Genomic DNA, 11,872 nt, shown 5'->3' with positions numbered 1-11,872 from the left:
AGTTTCTCTCTCCTAAACACAATGAGAAAGCTTTGGAACACGTTGGACCCAGAAAAGATAAATATACTAATCATAAACTAGAGAAAACTTTAATTGGAGGTGTTTGTTCTGAGCTAGAGTTTTAGATCTCTGGACACCAGGAGATTCCATGGAGAAGTAACAACAGCAACAAATGATTCACATGGCAATAACCAGGTGTCTTGGGGAGAAGGGAATCAGCAGGAAACAAATTGGTTTCTATTAAGAATCACACCCCATGGGGAAATGATTGGTGGAATGGTGGAATAATCAGATGGATGTACCTAATGAGCAGATATGTTCCTTAGTGTATACAGTTTTGGTTTGCACATGGCGTGGTTATTTCTTTTAATGTCCTCAACATTTCAGGATCCGAGGATTGACTTGCTGTCATCCATTACACAGTGTCAGACTCCTCTGTTTAGACAACTCATCCAGGTGAGTCTCAAAGACACCACAGCAAAAACAGAGAAGACAAGAGTATTTGCCTAAAGACACTGAGAGTCAGTCCAGCCAAGCTGATCTGATGGATAGCTCAGAGGTGGCTATGTGGGTTTTCTTGCTTCTTCAAGGAAATCACAAATTCTTGTAACTCATATTCTAGGAACAGATGGGAACCTTTAAGTCAGCAATTCAGGGTTATTGTTGACTGTAAAGTGGTGTCAATGGGAGGCAATTGAGGGGCTTGAGGGAATTTCATGTAAGCAAGTCATAGGTCAAGGATTCTTGTGGGTCATTAGGTAGAAAGGAGAAATTTCTCATTACATACAGTGACTAAGAGGAGGAAGTTAGAGCATTTCTTAATTCTGAGTTCCAGTCCAGTACTGGTCTGAGTTGCTTATTATTGCTATCCTACAACTATTTCCTACTTAAAAGCATATCAGTAGAATTTTGTTTTTACTATTTATATATTTTTGTAGTTGCTATTTTGATCATATGTACTGAAAACAAATTCTTAAGTAAAATATGTCTATGTTTTTTTCTTCTGAGTTTTTCATCTCATCTAGTTCACCCATGAACTTTAGATTTTAATTAATTTATTCATGATTTTAAAACTCAACTAAAACATGTTCTTGACTTGTGATAAATGTCCACAAATAGCATTGCCAGTGCAGCTTCAGTGGGTCAAATTATTAGAAGGTCATTGTTCATTGAGTCTTTTAGTGTAGATTATTGCTAAGTAATAGGAAACAGATGGATGAATGAATAGATAGATAGATAAGATAGATGATAGATAGATAACATTCATTTATTGGTAATTTATTTTTATTTAATTCTTGCTGATGACCCTGAATCTATAAGGTACAATTGTTTGAAACTCTTTCACTTTGTCTATAACCCCTGACATTCTTTGCATGCCACAAATGATAATTTTCTTTTTCTCACTGTTGTTGTTCTCTACAATGCATACATATTCACTACCACTGTGAAGGTGCGAAAGTGAGCAAAGGAAGTGAGGTCTACTCAGAGATCTTGCACCTCAATGTCCAGTCTTAGGATACAGTGTGTGTGTGTGTGTGTGTGTGTGTGTGTGTGTGTGTGTGTGTGTGTGTGATGTGATGGCAGCAAGGATTATCATGTACAAAATTGAATTAAGTGTGAAGGAGAGGTTTTCTGGTGAGTGCAGGATTTCAGAGAACATGTTGTTGGAAGGTTTTTGCATACTGGAGGAAACAAGAAGCAGAGCTGGAATAGTCTTATTGGATTTTGTAAAGATTTCAAAATGAAAGTTTCAGGATAACATTGGAAGCACGACTATAGTGTGACTGAGACAAGAAGCACATGATGTCAATAAGAGACCAAGAACCACATGAGAGCATGAGACTTGCTTTGTGACTTGTTTTCAAAAAGTATGTGCATTGATGTGTGTGTTGTGTATGTGTGTGAACGTGCGTGCACGCGCACGTGTGTGTGTGTGTGTGTGTGTGTGTGTGTGTGTGTGTGTGTGTGTGTGTGTGTAGTCTATCTGACTGTGAGAGCAGAAGTAGATTTGATAGGACAGTATATTCCAAAATATGACACATAGACACATATAATAGATGCCAGAACACACAAAAAAAGTGACTTATGTAAATAGCAAACAGGCAATTTCAATTGACAAAACACCTTTTCAGACACAGTAAGATGAAAATGAAACTAGTGATCAGAGTCACTACTGGTATCCTTATGTCTCAGTAGCATCAAGGGTTCTTTGCTTCTCATCATTTTCCCCTGCCACAAGTTCTGATCATTTGTGACTTTGAAAGACTCTATTTTTAAAAAATATTTTAAAATGTTTTATGCAATATACTTTCATCCTATTCTTTCCTCTCTCATATATTCATCCCCTCTCTACCCACCTTACTCCACATTCTTCTCCGTCTTTCATTCTCCTGGCTAAAAGCTTAAAACATCTGCAATCTCTTCCTTGTTTTTCTTCATGAGTTGTTCTTTAGAAAAATACATCACCAATTGTGGTACAGGGCATGTGGAATAACAAGACACTGAGTCATGGTTGATTTGGTCCTGGCCTTTTTACCTTCCTTGTTTAAAGCCTTCCTGTAAATGTAATGGAAGATAGCATCTTCTTTATAGAGACTAGAAAGGTTTTGGATTCTCCTACCAATTTTGGCCCCTGTTTCCTTATACAAGAATCACCTTCCCATTGAGTTGGCAAAAACATATCAATCACCAATCCAGACAATACCCTAAAGGCTTGCCAACAGGTCAATCTATGGAGGCTTCTTCTTTTTTTTTTCCTTTTTCAATCAAGATTCTCTTCCCAGAAACATCTAGTTTTGTGTCAAGTTGAAATCCCCATCCAGCAAACGGGTAAATGTTTAAATATTTACATTTGTAACTTATTGAGAAAAGGCTGCGAATGAGTGAAGATTTGCACATCAGAGATGGTTAGGGTGAGGAGTATGTAAGACTAGACTTATGTGCAAAACACAAGAATTCAGGGGTTGATTGTAGAATATGATAGTGTATCTACATTGTTACATAATTATATCATTACATTTTTTTCTATTTTTTTTTATTTTTAGTAACGCAAACCACATGGAGCCAAAGAATGACACACAAATTTTACAATTTCTTCTTCTGGGAATTTCAGAGGACCCAAGGTTGCAGCCTGTCCTCTTTGGACTGTTCCTGGCCATGTACCTGGTCACAGTGATAGGCAACCTGCTCATAATCCTGATCACTTTCTCAGACTCTCACCTGCACACACCCATGTACTTCTTCCTCTCCAACTTGTCATTTGTGGACATCTGCTTCAGCTCCACAACTGTACCAAAGATGCTAGTGAACCTCCAGTCACATTGTAAGTTCATAGTGTATGAAGACTGCATCACCCAAATGCTTTCCTTCATATTCTTTTCAGGACTGGACATCTTACTGCTTACCGTAATGGCTTATGACAGATATGTGGCCATTTGTCACCCCCTGCATTACACAGTCACCATGAATCCCAGACTCTGTGTGCTGATGGTTCTGGTATCCTGGATAGTAAATGCCCTGCATATCTCATCACAAGGCTCCATGGTGCTACAGTTATCCTTCTGCACAGAGTTGAAAATTTACCACTTTTTCTGTGAACTGAATCAGGTGTTACAACTCACCTGTTCTGGCAATTTTGTTGCTGTTCTAGCCATGTATCTTTTACCTGTGTTGATGGCAGCTGGATCCCTTATTGCCATCCTCTGCTCTTACTACAAAATAATTTCCTGCATTCATGCCATTTCATCAGCTCAAGGGAAGTACAAAGCATTTTCCACATGTGCATCTCACCTCTCAGTTGTATCTTTATTTTATTGCACAGGAATAGGTCTTTATCTGAGTTCTGTTGTAACAGAAAACTCACAGTCAACTGCAAGAGCTTCAGTTTTATACAGCGTGGTCACACCTATGCTGAACCCCTTCATCTATTGTCTGAGGAATAAAGACATTAAAAGTGCTGTAAAAAGAGTTTTGGAGATAGAAACGAAATTACACCTGTTGAGCCTCAAGAAATCCCCATGACTGCTGGACAGATCTGAGATGTATTGATCTTATTGTAGAAGTAGAATATGCTCCTTCTATTGTATTCTTGGAAGCTCTCTTTAACTGGGTGTATCTTCACTCCTCATTTTATAATCCTATTTATCATACTTCATTATCACTGAAATATGAACTATCCCCATGTAGTAATTTTCTGTGTTTTGTCAACAAATACTTCAACATATTCAAAGACCTGATACAGCATGTTTAAGTATAATTTAAACTCAAATGACATATATAACAAACTTTCTCTTCTTTAAAATACTAAAAAAAATTTTTTTACTTTTAAGGAAAATTGTACTTGGCGCACAGAGCTCTGTATATAAATTCATGGTGAAGTAAAATCAGAAACTTTGGTTTTTCAATATGTTTCCTTCATCTCACAGTGTATGATGAGCTAATTGCACTTTCTTGTAATATAATATTAGTATGTTATGGCTGAAAATTATATTTTATTCTTATGTTTAAAATTCCATGTCTATTTCAGCTCACTGTCCTGTGTATACCATCGTGTCATCCAATCCAGTGTTTGAAGTCCTAGCTACAATAATGAGACAATTTGGTAGCTTCTATGTACACTAATAAAGAACTTGGTAGAGCAACAAATTGGGGAAATTATCACATTCATGATAGGTACAAAAATAATGTACTTAAGAATAATCATATCCAAAGAAGAGAAAGATCTCTAGAACAAAAACTTTAAGACACGGAAAAAAGAAAATAGAGATAGAAATAAGACCTTCAATGATCTAGGGTTGACAGAATTAATATTGTGAATATTGCCAAAAATCTAATGCAATTTCCATCAACATTACAGTACTATCCCTCACAAAAATAGAAGAAATTCAAACTACACATGAAAATACAGAGTCACATAGACAAAGCTATTCTAAGCAGAGAATACTGCCCAAGATACCACAATATGTGACCTCAAACTATACTATAAAGCCATAATAAAAAGACAGAATTTGACAGCATTGGCCAGGCAGTGGTGGTGCATGCCTTTAATCTCAGCACTCAGAAGGCAGAGGCAGGCAGATCTCTGTGAGTTCGAGATTAGCCTGGTCTACAAGAGCTAGTTCCAGGACAGCCTCCAAATCCACAGAGAAACCCTGTCCCTAAAAACAAACAAACAAACAAAAAACAGACAGCATTGTATTGGCACAAAATGTACATATAGAGTAATGAATCACCATAGTTGCTTAAATGAGAATATCCTCATAGGCTTTGACATTTGAACTATTTCATTCCAAGTTGGTTATGCAGTTTGAAGAGGCTTAAGATGTATGGCCTTGCTGGAGGAAATATATCATTGGCTGTAAGCTCTTGGGTTTAAAAGCCTTGTGTTCTCCCCAATTTGCTCTCTGCTTCTTGCTTCAGGATGTGACCATTCCTGGTTCAGTATGTGAGCATTCTGCTTCTGTTCCTGACACAAGGCCTGCCACCTGCTGCCTTCATGAAATCTTAAACTATCTAGAATTACATGACAAATAAAATCTTCTCTCTCCAGGTTGCTTTGGTGATGCTGTTTATCACAGCAATAAAAACATAACTAATATAAATAGAACAGAGGCTCTCCTTTTGTTGTCTTATTGCCTTAGCTAGAACTTCAAGTACAGTATTGAAGAGATATGGAGAGAGTGGACAGACAGCCTTTACTTGTTCCTAATTTTAGAGGAATCACATTGAGTTTCTCTCCATTTATTTTGATGTTGACTGTTGGTTTACTGTAAATTGCTTTTATCATGTTTAGATATTTTCCTGTTATCCCTGAGCTCTCTAAGACCTTTACCATGAAGGGATATTGCATTTTGTTGAAGGCTTTTTCAGAATCTTGTGAGCTGATCATGTGGCTTTTTCTTTTTCAGTTTGTTTATGTGGTGGATTACATTGCTGGATTTTTGTATGTTGAACCATCCCTGCATCTCTGGGATGAAGCCTACTTGACCATGGATGATGATTTTTTTCTGATGTGTTTGTGGATTCCATTTGCCAGTATTTTACTGAGTGTTTTTGCATCAATGCTCATAAGGGAGATTGGGTTGTAGTTCTCTATCTTAGTTGTGTCTTTTTGTGGGTTGGGTACAAAGGTAATTTTAGCCTCTCCAAAAGAGTTTGGAAATGACATTTCTGCTTCTATTGTGTGGAACACTTTGAAGAGTATTGATATTACCTCTTCTTTGAATTTCTGGTAGAATTCTGCACTAAAACCATCTGGCCCTGGGCTTTATTTTTATTTTTTGGTTGGGAACCTTTTTTTTTTTTTTGTTTTGACAATATTTTTTTATTTAATTTTATATAACAAAGTCCAATTAAATGAAAACAAACATTTATTCACAATATTTGGGAATTTGGATGTCGTTCTTTTCAAACTACTTCCTGCTGGTAAGGGGCACTGTCTTCGGGGGATTCGAAGAAGATTCAGATATGGTTGGGAACCTTTTAATGAATGCTATTCCATTAGGGTTATAGATCTATTTAAGTTGCTTATCTATCCTTGATTTAATTTTGTTAAACAATATCTATCCAGAAAAAAGTGTCCATTTCTTTTAAATTTTCCAACTCAGTACTCCTTAAGTTATTCCTCACAGGAGATTCATTGCCAAACTCTTTTTTACAACGCTGCAATTATGTTGGTACCCAAGCCACAAAAAGACACAGCTAAGCAAGAAAACTACAGGCAAGTCTTCCTCAAGAAAATTGATGCAAAAATACTCAATAAAATACTGGCAAATCGAATTCAAGAACACATCAGAAAAATCCAAGGGGTACAGGAATGGTTCAACATATGAAAATATATCAATGTAATCCACCATATAAATAAATAAAAAAGAAAAACTGTATGATCATCTCACTAGGAGCTGAAAAGCCTTTGACAAAATCCAGCACCCTTCATGATTAAGGTCTTGGATAACAGGGATAACAGGAATATATCTAAATATAATAAAAGTAATATAGAGTAAACCAACAGCCAACCTCAAAAATAAATGGAGTGAAAATTAATGCGATTCCTCTAAATTAAAAAACAAGAATATGTTGTCCACTCTCTCCATATCTCTTTAATATTGTAGTTGAGGTAGTACCTAGAGCAATAAGACAAGAAAGAGTGATCAAGGTGATACAAATTGGAAAGGAAGAAGTCAAAATTTCACTATTTGAAGATGATATGATAGTGTACATAAGTGACCCAAAAATTCTGCCATGGAGCTCCTACAGCTGATAAGCATCTTAAGCAAAGTGGCAGGATACAAGATTAACAACAACAACAACAACAAATCAGTAGTCCCACTATATACAGACCATAACGGGGCTGAAAAAGAAATCAGAGAAACATCACCCTTTACAATAGCCAGAAACAACATAAAATATCTTGGGATAACACTAACCAAACAAGTAAAAGACCTATATAGCAAGCACTTTACATCTTTAAAAAAATAAATTAAAGAAGATCACAGAAAATGGAAAGATCTCCCATCCCCTTGGATAGGCAGTAAAAATAGCTATCTTGCCAAAAGTAATCCACAGATTCAATGCAATCACCATCAAAATCTCAGCACAATTCTTCAGACCTTGAAAGAACAGTACTTAACCCTATATGGAAAAACAAAAGACCCAGGATAGCTAAAACAACCCTGTACAATAAAAAAACTTTCAGAGGCATCACCATCCCTGACTTCAAGCTCTACTATAGAGCCATAGTAATGAAAACAGTTTGGTATTGGCACAAAAATAGACAGGTAGACCAATGGAATTGAATTGAAAACCCTGATATTAATCCACATATCTAGAAATACCTGATATTTGACAAAGAAGCTAAAATTATACAACGGAAAAAGAACCTTCAACAAATAATGCTAGCATAACTGGATGCTCGAATGTAGAAGATTGCATATAGATCCATGTCTATTGCCATGCACAAAACTTAAGTCCAAATGGATCAAAGTCCTCAACATTAAATCCAGCCACACTGAACCTCTTAGAAAAGAAAGTGGTAGGTGCTCCTGAACAAACTGGTACAGGAGACTGCTTCCTGAACCTAACACCAGTAGCACAGACACTAAGATCAACAGTTAATAAATGAGATCTCTTGCAAGTGACAAGGTTCCTCCTTGTATCCTAGTTTCTCTGGTGGTGTTAATTATAGGCTGGTGATCCTTTGCTCTAGGGCTAAAATCCATATATAAGTGAGTACATACCATGTTCCTCTTTTTGTGACTGGGTTACCTCATTCAGGATGGTTTCTTCAGTTCCATCCATTTGCCAGCAAATTTCAAAATTCCATTTTTATTTTTTTCCACAGAGTAGTATTTCATTGTATAAATGTGCCACATCTTCTTTATCCATTCTTCAGTTGAGGGGTATCTAGGTTGCTTCCAGATTCTGGCTATTACAGGTAATGCTGCTATGAACATAGTTGAACCGATGACTTTGTTGCATAGATGTGAATCATCTGGGTATATTCCTAAGAGTGGGATTGTGAGGTCCTGTGGGAGACCGATTCCCATTTTCCTGAGGAACCGCCACTCCCACCAGCAGTGTAGGAATGTTCCCCTTTCTCCACATCTCTTCAGCATAAGTTGTCATTGTCAGCAGTAAGATGGTATCTCAGTTGTTTTGATTTGCATTTCCCAGATAGCTAAGGATGTTGAGCATTTTCTTAAGTGTCTTTCAGCCTTTTTGATTACCTCTATTGAGAATTCTCTCTCCAGTTCTGTACCCATTTTTTAATAGTGTTATTTGGTGTTTTAGTCATCATTGTTTGTGCTACTTAAAGTTATGTTCAGGAAGTGGTCTCTTCTACCAATTTGTTGAAGGGTACCTCCCACTTTCTCTTCTAAGAGGTTCAGTGTGGCTGTATTTTATCGCGGTTAAATAAGAATCAGGATAAACAAATAGGCCGAATAGATGTTTATTCAGGGAGAAATAACTTACAACCTAGACAGATGAACACCAGGAAATTCAACCTGATGCTCTCCTGTCCGAGTCACGCCAACAAGAGAGCTTTTCCCGGCTCTCTCTCCGACCTCCTTCCACAGGTCACTTCCGCCCATGGCTCCACCCCCCAATGGGCGTGGTCAGTGCCACAGAAGGACTATCTCACTACAGTATTTATGTTGAGGTCTTTGATCCATTTGGACTTGAGTTTTGTGCATGGCAATAGGCATGGGTCTATCTGCAGTCTTCTACACGCCGTCATCCAATTGTGCCAGCATCATTTGTTGAAGATGCTTTCCTCCTCCCATTGTATACTTTTAGGTGGATAGGTTAGTTGTTGATCTCACTATCTGGGAAGGGCATTTATGGTAGCCTTTCCACGGTTGCTCAATCTTGTAGGTCTCTAGACCTTTCTTTAGGTTCAGTTTTCTCTTCAAACCAATAATGGCTCCCTCTTTTATGTTTGTTTTCTCTGTGTGTGTCTCTGTCTCTGTCTCTCTCTCTAAATCCCTACTGTCCTTTACAAGAAGTCTTCATTCAAATATTAGGCATCGGAACTTTATCTCAGGTAAAACAGAATGTAGAGAGAAATAGGTGTATGAGGCCTGAAGGCCAGAGATATTAAAACCTGATTAAAGATCTATTCACACTCTAAAGGAGATGCTTGTTAAACAAAAGAGGGATACGAGGACCCCAAGGATAGACTACATAATGATCTACTAACTTGAAAATGTTTAAACACTAATGAAACAGGGACAACAGCTGCTGAAAGATACTTGATTGTGGAAAAAAATTGCTGAATTAGGTCATCCTATGTAAAACCAGGGAAAGTGTTAAGGGGCCGAGGGTAAGCTTATGTTTCTACAAGAGATCAAAGGTTATGGATACCATCAAAATTGATAAAAATCTGTCATGAGAAGAGGAATCTCTCAGATGCTTCTGCTGCTGAGATGCCTCTGGGAAGGTAAAGATACAGAAGGACTTTGGGGCAGAAAGTGAATCCATCAACCTGAAGACAGCTTAAGAATTTGTGTGACAAAGGGGAGGCAATAATTCAAATGACCCAGTAACCTTTAAATTCTTAGTCCGTTGCTATGGTATAGGTGGTATCTGGGCAGGTTATGTACTGATCATAGTTATTGGGCCTATACCCCCAATCGTCCAATTAACTCAGCAGCAATTCGGGTGGTTAATGAATTTTTTTGGCTACCTTGTCCTGATGACACCTGAGGTCCTGCTCAGCCAATCAAGGAGGGTATAGAGATTTAAAATTATACTGTGGAAGTACAAGGAATTCTCACTTGTAAGGGAAATGGAATTTAATGTCTAAATAAAAATTCGCAAATATGACTATCTATAGTCAATACTAGCTAATACTATCCTACTAAGTTTTATATGCTTAATGCATCTGGCTTTAAAGGACAGGAGATTAATGCTACTAGTTCCATAAATCTACCCTTCTGTTATATGTGGGTTACCAGCAAGGAATCTGACTGAGTACATTAGCAACAATGTAAGAGTGAGAAACCTCGAGTGCTTATCAATATCTCCCATGGAGAAGTCATTCACTGGAGCCCTTGTGGCTTCCCTTGAGGAAAGTGTTCTCACTCTGAATTAAGATGGAAGTGGTAAGATTTGAAAGGATCTGTGGAAATTAGTTCTTCTGTTATTGATCCTATCAATTGTCACGGAGTTAGGATGTAAAGTCCTCTCCTGAAGTTTTGCAATTCTGTTCAGACTAACTTATGGCAATTAGCAAATGCCTTCTACCCTTTCAAAGCATGGGAAGGAAATGTAAGCATTATGGATGATAAATATACTTTGTCTTGTAGACTAACTTGAAGCCATCCTTTTATAGTATGCATACCATTACCTAACTTGCTACTGAAGAGCCTGTAAAATGGCACCCTAATAATTACAACACTACTTGAAAATGCTGTGCCTTTCATACCTGAATTAGTTCTAGTATGCCTCTAAATTTAACTTCTGCAAATTTATGCATTCTCAGAGCAAGGTAAGCAATCTGAATAAAGGTGAAGTTGTTGAGGCCATCCCAAAACTCAACAGAAGCTTGCTGAAAGAATATTAAGAACATGTAGAATGGTTGAACTGTAATAATGGGAATTATTGCATTGACTGCTAGTGCTGCGCCAACCAGGGTGGCCCATCACTAAGAAATACAAGCTGCTGAGTTCATTAGAGACTAAACTAAACATTTTACAGAACTTTGGATGGAACAAAGTAAATTAGATAGTGAGATAGTTAATGAATTAGCTGATTTGAGTCAAGCTATTATACTGTTGGGAGATCAGTTAGAAATATTGAAGGAGCAGATAAAATTAAAATGAGATTAGAATGCTACACCCTATGTATCACACCTTTAAAGTTCAACAATATCAAGTATGACTAGGAGATAATAAAAGTACACTTGATTTATCATCCTACTCCTCAAATTATTTATAGCCAGAAATTAAAGAAATTTTTATCAAAAAATTTAACTTTTACGATAATAATGGATGTTACAGAAAACATTTCAGATACAATAGCCTCATTCATGCCTTTGAATCATTTTAATAGATTTCTTATTTTAGCAAGTGTTACTCTTGTGCTAGCAATAGCGACCATATTGGCTTTAAAATGTATTTTCACTTACTTATATAAGATCATAAAACAAAGGTTGTATTTGCTGTAAAGCTACAAAACCCCCAGCATAATTAATTGTTACATATACAAAAGGGGGACATATGACAGGCACTCCTGCAGATTTTTGCACTTGGTTTGATTCCGGATTGTCAGCATTTAGCTTTGATCTGCTTTTCTTGACAGCTACCTTTTGTCCTCTGTACCTTCTGTTTAAACCATGCAAATCTTAGCTGAGTGTTGTGAGAACTCATTCAGC

General features: G+C 37.1%; 1 protein-coding gene across 1 annotated transcript; it reads left to right on the top strand.

Moving 5' to 3' along the window:
• The first annotated feature begins 3,026 nt into the window (after positions 1 to 3,026).
• On the top strand, positions 3,027 to 4,020 carry LOC127237326 (olfactory receptor 7A17-like). The gene has a single exon (XM_051205558.1). It carries the CDS (start codon positions 3,058 to 3,060, stop codon positions 4,018 to 4,020), a length of 963 nt encoding a protein of 320 aa, XP_051061515.1. The 5' UTR covers positions 3,027 to 3,057.
• Positions 4,021 to 11,872: the final 7,852 nt, after the last annotated feature.

This window comes from Phodopus roborovskii, unplaced genomic scaffold (genome assembly GCF_943737965.1).
Source record: "Phodopus roborovskii unplaced genomic scaffold, PHOROB, whole genome shotgun sequence".
NCBI lineage: Eukaryota > Metazoa > Chordata > Mammalia > Rodentia > Cricetidae > Phodopus > Phodopus roborovskii.
The sequence above is the reverse complement of the archived record's forward strand: the minus strand, read 5'-3'. Positions and strand labels throughout refer to the sequence as shown.